The sequence below is a fragment of the Sinocyclocheilus grahami genome, unplaced genomic scaffold (assembly GCF_001515645.1).
Source record: "Sinocyclocheilus grahami isolate Dianchi unplaced genomic scaffold, SAMN03320097.WGS_v1.1 scaffold812.1, whole genome shotgun sequence".
Lineage (NCBI taxonomy): Eukaryota > Metazoa > Chordata > Actinopteri > Cypriniformes > Cyprinidae > Sinocyclocheilus > Sinocyclocheilus grahami.
Window position 1 is genome coordinate 42,608 of NW_015505991.1, and position 15,623 is coordinate 58,230.

Genomic DNA, 15,623 nt, shown 5'->3' on the forward strand with positions numbered 1-15,623 from the left:
GTGATCATTTTTGTGGTCTGTCAATCTGTGGTGTTTTCGGTCAAAAATGACTAGCCTACAAAAAATTGCTTATAAATTTCTTCTGATGCTATATTATTACCAAATATTGGATTCAGTCAAGATTATAAAAAGATTGAATCCAATATATGGTAAAAAAAATATATAGCATAAGACATAAGAAAATTTAAAAAGGCTGTTTTTTGACTGTGAACACCAAATTAGGTAAAGGATTTTCTGCATAGCATAAGGGCTAAAGATATGTACTCAACTTGGCTGCTGTTCAAGGAAAAAATGTAGATTGAAGAGGTTTACTATTTGTTATTGCCCAGAGAATCAGCCAGAAAAAGATAACACGTTTAAAGTTTAAATTCCATTTTCATATAGTTGTGACAACAGTGTTGTTTTTGAAAAGTATTTAATATGGTCAAATGCAGAAAGTAAATAAATCATTAGTAGCCTGGGAAATGAGCCTTGGTAAGTTATGCTACAGTACATGAACTAAATAACCCAGAGTACTGAATTTGAAGTCATCAGGTTTGATGATAAAGATGCACTTGTTAAATAGCCCTTTTCAAAATCAAGCAGAAACTCTTTACAACTCAATTGGGATTTTCTAATTATCTCAATATTTGTGGAAACTGGACTTGCAGAGGATACAAAAACAAGACTTGTAATATTTTAAATCTGAAATTATACGTTTGTATTGAAGTCGGGCTTAATACACAAGCTGAAGTGAGAGAGGTGGTTAGTTGGCGTATACCTCTCTGGATAAATGTCCTCTAAACTGACTATGTGTTTTGGCTTTGAATATGAACTGACTTGATGCGTTTTGGCTTGGTCATATGAATGAAATAGGGTGGGTGGTCACTGGGTGAGATGTAGCCAGGGCCTTTAAACATCTGGATGGCTGTTGTTTTCTTTCTCTCTTTGATCTCTCTCTCATTCCTGCAGATGAAAACATCATCCTTCTTTACCCAAAGAAGAAGGTCAGAATTGGAACCTGCTTGGTCAATCATTTAAGATGTTACTATAGGAAAGACTGTGGCAGGGAGTACATGTTGATGAAACTCATTTGTTCAGGTAAGCCAAATGTCCAATTTCCTGTATTCTCTAAATGTACAATGTATTCAAAGAGTGGAGATGTTTTCTGTCATCCTTTACTGTCTCTTCCAGTCCATGATTTGTATCTCACCCATTGCTGGTGGGTTGTGCATTTCAAGCACACCTTGGAGTTATAGAGAACAATTTTACACAAATTTGTAGAACAGAGGTTTCACACTCTTGTAATGTTGATACCAGTTTTATCCTGAGGAATAAACAAACAAACCAAACTGTAGGCAGCTAGTTGGGGGTCGAGATAGAAACCATGGCAACATGACTCCAAGTTGTGATTTAACTAGGCTATCTTGACACTGAGTTGATTTAGCAGTGTTGTTTTAAAGGGATCCCTTTTTCTTCTTACTTTGCCTGGCAGTTTAAATGAGCTCAGAGTTACAGCACAACAAACTATAAAACATGTAAACTACCACTCAGAAATGTCATCTAAGGATGAGAATTTAAATGTTTTCATACTTATATTTGACTGAGAGTGATGCATCTCCTCGCTGAATCACTGTACACGAGCACAGGTTGTCAGCCATCAGGGCTCATTCTCTACCCTGTGCAAACAAATCCAATAAGAAATTAGTTTTGCTAGTCCATTCAGTATGAGAAAAATGGTTTCTGAATGTTAATACATGCCCAAGGGACTGCAGTTACTTCTTTTCCTAGCAAATTTTTAATCAGAATCTCATCTTTTGTTATTGCTGTAATTATTATACGAGACCAGTATTGTGAAACCTGAGGCAATGCTTGTGATTATGTTACTGTTCTTTCGCTGACATATAATCGTGTTCGCTAAATGGCCACCATCCTCTTTTAAACACCTTTGTAAGGGACAGGCAGCCCCCTCAGCCATAGCGCATTTAGGACTGACCTTTGGCTATAGTAACTTGAGCGCGAAACTCCGTGTATGCTTGCCTTGAAGAGAGTGAAATGTCTACTTTCAAATGAACCAAATCAAATGGGAAAACAAATATTCTTAGATTATGTAATCCGTATGAAACATGCATACAGGCGCATCACTACTTTGGAGATGACGAGTTACGTCGACTTCATCTCTTAAACCAAAAACAAAAAAAAGCAGTAGTTTATTTTAGACTAGATAAATTATTAGACTAGAACCACGTTATATATTTTGCTGACTTGTGTACTTACACTATCCCAAATGTTTCGAAGAATGTTTAAATCCAGATAAATAAGCAATTTTAACTAGTGACACGGAGCGTGTCTATAGTGACGTGACGTGTGACGTGACGTGTGGCCAAGTGAATTAGTGCTCTGCATTTAACCCATCCAAAGTGCACACACACCGTGAACACACACCCGGAACAGTGGGCAGCCGGGGAGCAGTTGGGGGTTCGGTGCCTTGCTCAAGGGCACCTCAGTCATGGTATTGAAGGTGGAGAGAGCCCCGTTGGATTGCTTCGGCTGTGGGGATGAAGATGACAACTCCCATGATTCCACACTCAGTCACGGCGTCATCAAACTACGCCTGTGTCTATTTGTTTATTTTGAATGCGCGCCCTCTAGCAGCGAAAATTACATATTGTGTGTATATATTGTTTCTATAGATATAATCAACACATTTAAATTAATAAGATTAATTTAAATGAATATTATTTATCCATCATTTTTAATTTGATTATCATTCACATTGATTGGGATGCTAGTTTTCCCTGACTAAAGCCATTAAATACATAGTCTTGTACCTTTGTCATTTTGTTCGATTTTCTGATACATTTTTGCATCAAATAAGAGTTTGTAATGTGATTCATCTCATAGCTGGTTGGCTAGGTGCATGGCTTAACGCTTTAACAAAGATTTTTTAAAGCCTTATGGAAAAAGTGGGCAGACACTAATGCACTCTGTTGACTTTGAAAATGGTGTTTCTTTGGAAATGGTTGCATCTTGTTGTGTTTGTTAAGAATTATGAACAGGAATAGGTAGGGAATGATGCTCTGTGACAATCCATGTACTGTTGTGAATAAGACATTATATTGAAAAATAAGCAATTTCTATTGTAATACATAGAACGTTCTGCGTGAATTTATTAACATGAAAATTTTTCATCATTAGTATTGTCAGACTCTTTCAGAATGAATTATCATGAGGTAGTGGTGTGTGGTACCATATTGAAATGTACTATGCAGGGTATGTGCCCTACTGTATTCCCCAAATATTAAAATCTCATGTACAATTAGGTAGCAGGACTCTGTGTCCTTGAAAATGTCCTCACATAGAGTAGCGCTCTCTAGTCACTCCCCTCAATTCACTCTGATACATGATACATTGCTAATCTATCCAACACATTAAATGTAACGGTAGCCCTGTGGTCACTGCAGCCAGCTTTTACCTTAGACTCCCAGCCTGTGCAGCGGAAGAAAATAACAAGAAATAAATACTGATAAAAGGCTATATCGTTTTGGCTGTCAAGGACCAAAGGACAAAGGAGCACTATAAAAGATCATAAAAGTGGCCCATACAAATTGTGCATTATATTCCAAGTCTTCTGAAGTCAAACAAAAGCTTTGTATGAACAGATCAAATGCAGGGTGGTGTTCATTAAAAAGATTAATCATCAAATCTTATGGACCACTTTTTTTTTTACAGTGTGTCTTTTTTATTTTATTTTGTATTTTTATTTTTATTTATTTTTTTATTTTTATTTTTGTAGCATGACAACCACAGTTCTCATTCACCTACTCTTTCGTTTAAAAGTTTGGGGTTGATAAGATTTTTTTATGTTTTTGAAAGAAGGCTCAGATGCTCACCAACACTTCAAAAATACAGTAAAACAGTAATATTGTAAAATATTATTACATTTTCAAATAACTCTTCTATTTTAATATATTTAAAAAATGTAATTTATTTCCTGTGATGGCAAAGCTGCATTTTCAGCAGTCATAACCCCAGTCTTCAGTGTCACAGGATCCTTCATAAATCATTCTAATATGCTGATTTGGTGCTCAAGAAATGTTTATTATTATCAATGTTATTGCTATCAGTAGGCACGTTTCCATTACAGATTTGCGCAAAACTTTGGCGATATTTTCTGAATGTCGATAAAAAAGTATTGCGAAATGACGGCGTAACCAATGTTATGCGGCTAAAACGTAACCTTTTGCCTCTCGCGATAAGTCATGGCAACGGATTTTGGTGGGATTTTGACGGATTTTGGCTATATTTATTTAAAGGAGGCTTATGCGTGTATCTTTATAGAAGCAGCAAAGAGAGCCGCTTCAGAAACGTGCGTGGTGCGGCTGGAATAAACCATAGACTGTATAAAAACATAAACACAAGCACTGAGTGGCCATAATCAGCTTCAGTGGCCGTATCAGAGCCACACTGCACCGCAGACATGTGCAATGTAAATTGTCTAAGTATTAATAGTAGGGAAAGCCCCTTATACTGGAGCGTGGCCACTTATGAAGTGTTTCTTGGAGGTTATAGTACGTTGAAGAATGATCATATGACTTTTACATATGCCATGTGACCTGTAAATGCGAAAAAGCCGTTTCCATTGCAGTTTTGCGAATTAATCCTTTTTCGCATTGCCTGAAAAACCACCTCATGTGAGCGTAAAAACTTTTTTCCGATATATGGCCGTATTTGCGAAATTGACGCGTTTCCATTAGGCGTATTTTCAATTCACAATTTCAATTTGCGCAATTTGAAGGGTAATGGAAACGCGCCTAATGTATTATCAATTTATTTATTTGAAATATAAATATTTTATAGCATTGTAAATGTCTTTACTGTCACTTCAATGTAATCAGTGCTTAAAGTGGAAAAAAAGAAGTGCCGGTACTCAGTGGCGTAGCGCAAATCCGAGGGGGCGGGGGTTGGGGTTTACGTTGCAATATTGGAATTATTTTCAGTTTTAAACCATGAAGGCGAGCAAATGGATATCATACAAGCAACGTGCAAACTTTGCACAAGACTTATGCCGGTGAATGTCTTTCACCAGAAAGTGAAAGTAAAAACTGAGAGCGCTTTCTGCATCTGGCGCCGCATTAACTCCGCATATTCTCTCAGAGACGACGAGAGACAAATCTGCTTCATATGCTGATAACGGTATAACCGTTTACATTTTTTCCCTTAATGCTTCTTTTGTGGCCCGAACATAGTGAGAAATATATTTAGTGTTAAACAGGTTTTTGAAAGTCTGCGCTAGAAATAAAGTTGCTCTTAATTTTCATTGATGACTGCAAGTATCAACATTTTGAATTATAGGCCTATAATTCATTGTAGAATGTAATAGACCTGTTTTAAAAGACCTTATTAAAAACATTTCCAATGAGGAGTAAGCTAATCCTCACAGCGCGTCAGTTATGCGGTGATGCGCAATGAAATTATTGTGGAGCAAATTAATGCAGCAAATTACCTGCTGCCTTTACCTGACTGTACATGCTACTATACGGATCCATTCAGAATCACTAAACCACTGACCAGCGCATAATCTAAAACACCTTTCAGCCAGCATTCATTATAAAACACTCATGCTTTTAAGCCAAATACACACTGAAAATAATAATTTACTGCCATCTAGACGCGAGTCACTATTCTCTCCGCCATCTCTGATGAAATCATCCGTGTTTTCTCTGCATTACTACTTATTACTTATTACTAATGCATTCCCTTACTGGAATCTTGAACTTTCCAGTTTACCAGTTTCAAATGACGTCCTGGGTAGTGTGCTTTATAGTGTCATTTCTAATCACCCAGACACTGACTCTTTGACTCAGTACCGGCAACATGTCAGAAGTGCCGGTACGTATGAAAAAGTGCCAGTACGCTAAAGACTAAAATATAGAAGTGCCGGTACTGCGTACCGGTGAATACCTGCCCACTTCAAGCACTGAATGGAATACATACTTGCTGAAAAAGAAGTATTAATTAATTTTTCATAAAAGAAAAAGTCCTGCTGACACCAAATGTAATATTTTAATATATTTATACATTTAAATTATATATATTTTTTCATTTTATATTTTTTAATGTATATATGTGACCCTGGACCACAAAACCAGTCTTAAGTCACTGGGGTATATTTGTAGCAATAGCCAAAAATGCATTTTATGGGTCAAAATTATTAATTTTTCTTTTATGCCAAAAATCATTAGGATATTAAGTAAAGATCATGTTCCATGAAGATATTTAGTAGAATTTCTACTGTAAATATATTAAAACGTAATTTTTGATTAGTAATATGCATTGCTAAGAACTTCATTTGGACAACTTTAAAGGCGATTTTCTCAGTATTTATATTTTTTTGCACCCTCAGATTCCAGATATTCAAATAGTTGTATCTCAGCCAAATATTGTCCTATCGGATGATGTATAAATCTCAATTTCGAAAAATTGACCCTTATGACTGGTTTTGTGGTCCAGGGTCACATACTTTCTAGGTTTGGAAGAGCGTTGGAAGAGCATAACAGTTTAATTTCCCACTATCCCTTTTAAATTGTGTTGTGTGTTTGAAGAAGCTGACTTTGTGCATTTCAATCAGAAAGTATTCCAGGTCCATATTTTATACATACTGTATATTACCTGGTTCATATTTCATATTACTTTGACCAATTATAGAGTTATTTTGATCAGTAGGTTGCCTGCTGCACTGCCATTTCCTCTCTTCCTGATGTGACCTTCCATCAGGCAATGTCTCAGCTGGTTAGATCTTTGTGTTGCCAGGTTGGTGACGCTGGCTCTAGCCCACTGGGGATGCCCCTGCTGTGCGTGTGGAATAGCACACCCATCATACCTCTCCCTGCATCATTGGCACAGACAACATCCACCATTATTGCTACTACAGCCCACTCATAAACACTCGCCCTCCCACAGTCATCCCAGAGGGAGGCTAAAAGAAGCGGCAGAGAAGACAAGGAGAAAGCTAAATTCAAAGTAGTGGAAAATGTTGCCTTTGTTGTTGTCAGTCCATTAGATTCATGCGTGGATGCTTCTGTTCCAGTCATATGTCGCACGCTGGCTAAATGCTCTGTCTTCAAACTTGGTGTCCTCTGGTATTGACGTTCATGGCTGCTTTCAAGTTCATGCAAATCCCAGATGTAGAAAGGCTTTGTTTTGTTTGTTTCAAGTGCATTAGCGTTTTAATTCCGGAGCGAGAAAGAAGGCCTCTCCTTCTGCTGCTCTCATAAACGCTTCCAATTAGTTGAGCAACGTTTCTCTGAGAAACCCTCTGAGTTTTGGGTTATCAGGATGAGCTTCATTACAGCCCTCCCTGAGGAAGAGTACCCACGCTGACATACATCCTTGAGTTGGCCGTGCTTTTGCTCAGCTGTCAATTCCAGTGGTCCACATTAAAACAGTGTTAGTCTATCACAGCTCTCCCCTCTACTGATAATAATAATGTCCAGTCGAAGTTAACGCACTTGTGATCCTTGAGACATCTGATATAGCCAAAGTGCATTTAACTCTATATTTTCATAGCATACGCTATGAATTGTATTCCTGTTAAAAATGTTATCTTGCTCTGTCTGAAATATCATATTTTCTCTGTGGCGACTGTTATTCCTACAGAATTTGAAACATTAGACAAATAGCACTTGGCATGGAAAATGAGACTGGCACTGTTCTAAATACTCATGTGGTATGCTCATATTTTATTGCACATCAATTTTATTACAAACAAACTATATCCTCCAGCTTCAGCCATCAGGCAAAATCGAGCCATTTTCTGCATGAATTTTTAAAAATTGATGCAAGATTGCATCCTTATGCAGGCATGACTAATAATTTCTCTCTTGGAAAGAAGCAACCTTGCAAGAGCTCTGAATCTATATGCATATGAGCTTTATACGAGAGAGAGAGGAAAAGTGGGAGTTTGTATGATGGTAATGCTTATGAGTTTTTTTTACCATTGCTGCTAGATCTAAAACAATGTGAAAGAAAATCAATTAGTATGTAGTGGCCACAACTTACTAAAATGAGAGACTGAATTCTTAATTTCTGCCCACAATGTATGTATCTAGTCCTAAATGTCATATGCTGGGCTCTCTAGAAATATTTGAAAAAAGCTATTATATTATATTATTCTGTTTTCAAAATTGGACTAATCAGACTAAATAGAGATGATGTAAAAATCTGCTTTAGTCTGATATTGGTAGTCATAATATACTGTACATCCCTAAGTTAAATGTTCTTTTTATAATTGTTCATGTAATTTTAAATATCAGAGATTGTCATATACATTTAATGGACTGTACAAAAAGGGGCAAAAATAAAGCAAGATGCCTCATTTTTAGTTGAATAGTATCTAAGTAACAGCTGTAGTTCCAGCATTACTCAAGAGCAGCACAATGAATCCATCCTGCAGGCAGTCTGTGTTATTATCCTAAAGTGAGAATCTTTGTCCGTGTTTTCTAGGTGATCTCTATTTGGGTTTGAACAGGAAGATGGGTGGATTCTTGTTGATTGAGTGAGACATGCAGAAGTGGTTCATGGGTGCCACTTAAACCAGATTAAGCCACAGGGCCAGTGCCTCATCCCATGGGCTCAGCCTGCCAGCCATAACAGCGAGAGTGGGATCAAAGCTGCCAAATCCTGTGGAAATGGGTCCTGCTATTGCATCCCCTGACCCACTAAAACCCTTGAGGTCTAGATAATACGGATCTCCGGCGTTAATCCCCCCCTTAGCTTAAGTTGCTTGGGATATAAGGTATCCAAAGCACCCAGGTTTATCGCCACTATGCCCTTTAATCTGGGTTAAATGACATGGGAATGATGTCTTTGAATGGTTGCCCTTCCATGACAGAAAACTGTTTTAGAGATGAGAATCCAGGAAACCACTTTTTTTCTTTTTTCTTTGTTTTGAATGACAACCCCTGTGAGTCATTCACCCCTATATGAAACACAAATTTTCAGCTTGAGTTGAGTTAAGTAGTTTTTTTAGGCTCTCTGTGTCTTACTGGAAGAGCCTTTTTTGTAGATTTAGGGGTAGGGTTAGGGTAATGGGATAGAAAATACAGTTTGTACAGTAGAAAAAAAACATTACGCCTATGGAATGTCCCCTGAATACACATTGACTCGTGGGGACTGACTAAATTTAGGTCCCCATGGGGAAACAAGCTTATAAATCATACAGAATTATTTTTTTTTTGAGAATCTAAAGACACAGAAGGTTTTGTGTGAGGGGTAGGTTTAGGTGTAGGCATGGTGTAGGACGATAGAATATATGGTTTGTACAGTATAAAAACTATGAAGGATAGTAAACCAGACTGATTCCTCTAAATATGTAATGCAAAATAAGTGTTTGTGTAAAAATGTCATCTTTTTAGAGTTTGGGTGTTTGGGCAGATACTTATTAAAAATAAATAAATAAAATTATATAATAATAATAATTATTATTATTATTATAAATTATTATTATTATGTTATTTATTTTTTGCAAGCAGCATAAATATTAACATATTACAAAATATGATTATATTATTATTGTATTATATTGTACCATCACTTGTGAAAGAAATACACATTTTACTCTGTAGTTTGGCATACAACCAGGTATTTCATTCATGCAGAATATTTACATACCTCATACAGTATACATTCTGCTTACAGCAGAGTCATATGGAAGTATGCTATTGTAAACATAGCAAAAACAAGAGATTTTATACTACTGTTTGCCAAATTTCTGTTGGGCAGTGGGTTTTGTTGGATGTTTAGAATAGGAGCCCTATGGTGTAGTGCAGTACTTTTCTTTGCATCTTCTGATGTTTTGAGAGGTCGTGGTTTTACAAACATCTCGCAGATTCATTATAAGGTTCAGTAGCCGTAAACATGAAAGCAGATAGTCGCACTCTCACTTAAAGCCTTCTTAGAAAAGACAGTCGAACAGGAAGATTTTGAAAATGACTAGCTGTGCTCTCTCTCTATTTACCAAATCCGTCTGACAGCTCCCTTGACAATATAGCAGACTGAGGAAGCCGTCTTTGCCTCATACACACTGGCTATGCTAAAACACTAAATTATATTCATACTGCTGTGCAATAGCTGGAGGAGACTACAGCAGTCTCTATTTTAGATAAAGTAATAAGTTTCTCCTCTATCGAGAAACGTATTGCTTTTGTTTTCTCAAAATATGCATTTAATACCTCATTTTCCAACGATTCACAAATGATTAGTTCAAAGCAGTTCTAAGATTTAGTCTCTCTAAACCCCTCCTTTCGGTAAGAGCATCTTTGGAATCCCACTTCTGTGATGGCGACACGTCACAGAGTTATACATCTGCATAATTCCCACCTATGTTCTAAGTCGGCCGGCTGCGAACAACTTTACCTGCCCTCAAACACTGTAGCTTGTTTGTGTCGAGAAGATGCTGTGAAAGTAAACTCATTTTATTTTCACTTCCGAAAGATGAAGCTGCAAAGAGTCAGTGGTTAAAATTCTTTTTTTTTTTCTCCACTGGACCACAGCAGTACAACCCCAATCTTTTTTTGTGTTTCCTTAATTTTATTAAAGACTCTCTTAAAGATGCTCTTACCGAAAGGAGGGGTTTAGAGAGACTAAATCTTAGAACTGCTTTGAACTAATCATTTGCGAATCGTTGGAAAATGAGGTATTAAATGCATATTTTGAGAAAACAAAAGCATTTTTTGACCATGCATGCATGTAAACCTTTTGTAGGAGACTCCCAAAACAATATTAGGAACCTTAAAAATATCATAATAGGGGCACTTTAAAAACCAAAGCCAAATGTGTTGCTTAAAGACTGCAGATATGGGATACTGTTTATGGCAGGACATGGTTAATTTTTTGCCATTGTTGTCACTCCCTTTATTTTACCTACATTTTAAAATGCATCTCTCCAGCGGATATACTATAACCTCATTCTGTCCTGCTTTTCAGAGTTTGCTGTTAACCAAGGGAACTTTCATACCAACAATTGTAAAAATCTGCAGCGTTTCCCCCAATGACTAGATGTTTTGTCACAGAAAGGGAGGCCGGGGTTAGCTTCTTCTTTTCTTTCTTTTTTTTTTGCTGTTGAATATCTCTTGTGGCACAGATATTAAGGTAACCCAACTAGATGCAAATTAAGCTTAAATTTACCTAAAATTATCTTGTGCAATTGTGCCAACTGGCTGCTGAAATGTTTACTAATGTCAAAGGGATCCATCACCCAAAAATTAAAAATTCTGTCATTATTTACTCACCCACATGTTATTCCAAACCTGCATGACTTTCTTTCTTTCTTTCTTTCTTTCTTTCTTTCTTTCTTTCTTTCTTTCAGAGTAGTCAGTATATAATAGCTATTCCCTATGATTTACCTCTTCACTGCACTGTTGAGCTTTGTTGTCTGGCTAAATAATAAGATTGTGATTTGAGAATATAGAGCATCACAGGCAGAATTATAATCTTTGTCTCCCCTATGGGCTTTATTAATAGGTGAGCCAGAATGAGAGAAGGCTTTAGCCTCAGTACGATTCAGTATGACCTAGATATGCAGAATTTCTCTGACCCACATCCAATTCACTACAGGCTCTACTGTGTACTGTACAGCAGGCTCTTTCTCCTCCATTATACCAGAAATAAATGGCTCTGAATCTCCATTAGAAAAACTCACTGTAGCATGTTGCATTCTTTTCCCCCCTTTGGACTAGATGTTCAAACCAAAAGCAATGCTTTAGACTGGTCTTTGATAGTATGGAGTAATTCAATATCATGCATAGGATAGATGGGATGACTGTAATATTAGGTGTAATGATGCTTATGAACACAGAAAATGGGATATAATTGGTAGTCATGTTGTTATTAGTGTACATACTGTAACCACCTTGTTCCTGGTGTCACTTGCAGTTTCATGTATATTTTATGTAACAACAGAGTTACATTTTTCATTAGTGGAAATAAATTGTATTATTTTTAATTTAAAAATGTGTTAAAAAATACAATATTTTTCACAAAAATACAACCTAAACTTTAAAACCCGAAAGCTAAAGTTAAGAAGCTAAATCAAAATGTATTATGTATTATTCAAAATATATTAAATGTTTTGTTTAAAAAATTTTTTTTTATATATATATATATATATATATATATATCTCTTCTTTTTTTTCTGTTCATGAAATAATCACCATTTCCATAAAAATATTAAGCAAAATCATCATGAGTCACAAAAGACTGTAACTGCTGCTGAAAATTCAGTTTTGCCTATTTAGTAGAATAATAGAAATAGAATAAATTTTAAAAATATATTACAATAGAAAACAGTTATTTTAAATTGTAGTAATATTTCACAATTGTACTGTTTCGCTGTGTTTTTTATGATCAAATAAATACAGACTTGGTGAGCATAAGAGACTTCTTACAAAAATATTAGTGATAATAACCTTACCAATCCCAAACATAAAGGGTTAGTTCACCCCAAAATGAAAATTCTGTCATTAATTACTCACCCTCATGTCGTTCCAAACCCGTAAGACCTTCGTTCATCTTCGGAACACAAATGAAGATATTTTTGATGAAATGTGAGAGCTCTCAGACCCTGCATAGACAGCAACGCAACACTAATGTTCCCAGGTCCAGAAATGTAGTAAGGACATCGGTAAAACCGTCCATGTGACATCAGTGGCTCAACTTTAGTTTTGTGAAGCTACGAGAATACATTTTGAGCGCAAAGAAAACAAAAATAACCATTTATTTAACAATTCTTCTCCCCCGAGTTACGTCTTCCGCCATTTTGGATAGTACCCAAGAGCGTAATCGACGCAATCGGCGTTGTTTACGTTTGGGGGCGAAAGCACGCATGAATGTAAGCTGCGTAATCAGCATTGTTTACGCTTAGGGGAAAGCTTGCATATGTGTTGTGATACTCTAAAATGGCAGAAGACGTAACTCGGGGGAGAAGAATTGTTGAATACATTTTTAGTTTTGTTTTCTTTGCGCTCAAAAAGTATTCTCGTAGCTTCGCAAAACTAAAGTTGAGCCACTGATGTCACATGGACTGTTTTACCGATGTCCTTACTACATTTCTGGACCTGGGAACATTAGTGTTGCGTTGCTGTCTATGCAGGGTCTGAGAGCTCTCACATTTCATCAAAAATATCTTAATTTGTGTTCCGAAAATGAACGAAGGTCTTACAGGTTTGGGACGACATGAGGGTGAGTAATTAATGACAGAATTTTCATTTTTGGGGTGAACTATCCCTTTAACGACGGTAGAATGTATACAAATATCAACATACACACGCATGTTGTTCTTATGCTTGTTGTTCGACCTTAGTAAACTGAGAGCTATTATGTGGATTATTAATTTTATTTTTTGTAATTGAACTTGTTTTTCATTTTAGGACTTTTCACACTTTAAATCATTAAAACTGGGTCATTCTCCATCCCAGGTAACAGGAATCCTGGGTTGTTTTGTTTCCCACCTCACACTGCTCATAATTTACATGGGGTTTACAACTAATCCTGGGTATTCATAAACTCACATTTCAAACTGTACATTCCTAAACCTGGGTTAATATTTTTATTTGCGTATTTGCAGTGTCAGTGTCACTGATTCGATGAACACAGCACTCGATTTGTTTACATGAAGGCTCTAGCACTGCGCATCCTTGTATTATATATTGGCGACTGTGTTATCAAATGTTTTCTGAATGGGCTTTTTGCTGTCTCCAGAACTGTCCAAAGCACATGAATATGGGCTACGTGACAGTGTAACATTTTAACACCACATCATTTCATACTGTTATAAGTTTGACTCTGCAAAACCGGGTGATAAGCAGTGCTAACCCCGCTTCTAAGTTGCAAGTGTGAAATGTACATTACCTTTACCCTGTCATGATTACATTCTGTTTCATGGACTTTTAGTTTTCCTGCATTTCGTTCACGTTTCCTTTGTTCCCGCTTCTCATTTATTATTATAGTTGCACACACGTTTCTAATTGTGCTATTAACTGCACTGTGTGTATGTTGTCCTAAGTTTGTTCAGTCCTTTGTCTGGTGTTGTTTGTTTTTCTCCTGTGATTTATTGTCTGTTTTTATTTTGTTGAAATTATTATATTAACAATTAGATCCACTTCGCCTCTCCTTGTCTTCGAGCTTGACCTGCCATGACATACCTAGGGTTAAAAGCGGGGTTTAGAATGATGATAACCTGGGGTTAAGTGCGGTGTGAAAATACCTATTGTTACATGTTAACTCAACTCTGGTATTGGAACTCCTTGTATTTAACATCATTTCTTGAAGTCTGCTTTTAAAGTTTTACAGATTTATGACCAAAACACCTAGAGATGTTAACAGTTAGACACAAGTGTTGCAGCTATTCCCCAATCGCCCCCTACTTATTTTTACCCTGATGCATTCATGCATTGTGTCAGTGTGACTCATGTTTTACAGTATTGTATGTGTGTGTATTCGCTGCCCCTCTGCTTCTTGCTCTCCGGTCAGCAGCTGTTGTCCAGTCTGAGTCAGATGGTGCTGGGTACACTACAGACTGACCTTGAGCTGATGAAGCCCACGTTTCTGTTCGGGTGATTTGGGGTGGTTAGAGTGAGCCCAGCGTGCTGACAGACAGACTGGCCAGTAACAAACCTCATCAAACAGGGCCCGACAGTGGCACAGTGTTCCCAGAGACCGCCTTCAGCACAGGCTGCGGACGCAAGCAAACATCATTGCCACAATCAGATCCATTATCCCCCATCCGTCACAGAGCAAACAGCCAGCATCCGTTACAGGCCCGCAGGATCACCGCTGACTCTTCTGCTTAGCCACGCACACACACACACACTCACATTAAAGGCCCTGCAGGGGGAATATTATGAATGCATTACGCCAGCTGTGCTAGAACAGCTCATCCAAACCCTTGTGTGGGTGTGCACACAGTTTAGAGGAAATACAGCAGTGTTATGAACATAGATCAAAAGATTATGAAACATTAATGTTGGTTAAATGAGGTTTTGCCAGGTGTTGTTGAATATTAATTTATATGCGTGTTAGGATGCAAATACCATGTACAAATACTATAAAGACAACATCACATTGCATTTTAAATAATATGATTCCAACATGTCCTCCAACTTATACGACCGTATGATTGTTTGTCACTTCTGTGAAATATGACCCATAGGAGCGTATACTAAATTAGGTACCCCTATTGGAAACAGGCCATGCCGCAGAAATGTTCGTAATAATATATAGTGTGCAATATTTTATATTATTTAGTGTTCGTGTAACTTGAGTGGTAGAGCATTGTGCTGTTGTAACGCAACAATCATGGGTTTGATCCAAATGAGCATATATACCGATAACTATATACCTTGAATGCACTGTAAATTGCTCTCAAGTGTCTGGCAAATGCATAAATGTTAATTTTACCAATATGAAATGGGAAAAATAGATGTATAAGGGACCGTGTAAATAGTCCACACACTGCATTTAAAGGAAGACCCATTTTGATTGGTAACGACAGTAATACATCATTTCATGATGGCACACGCAATACGACACTGCCATTACTTTTTACTCTAGCTAGAGGGTGCTTAAATTAAAACGTAACTATAAGT

The 15,623-nt window shown here is 37.0% G+C and overlaps 1 protein-coding gene across 1 annotated transcript in view; it reads left to right on the forward strand.

Annotated features, from left to right (window-relative positions):
- The first annotated feature begins 464 nt into the window (after window positions 1–464).
- The window catches only part of LOC107562207 (protein BEAN1-like), a 56,946-nt gene continuing 41,787 nt past the window's right edge, over window positions 465–15,623 (forward strand). Inside the window, exons 1-2 of the mRNA XM_016246803.1 lie at window positions 465–474; window positions 952–1,080. Of these exons, the coding sequence (XP_016102289.1) occupies window positions 465–474; window positions 952–1,080 (139 nt within the window). The remainder of the gene's footprint in view (window positions 475–951; window positions 1,081–15,623) is intronic.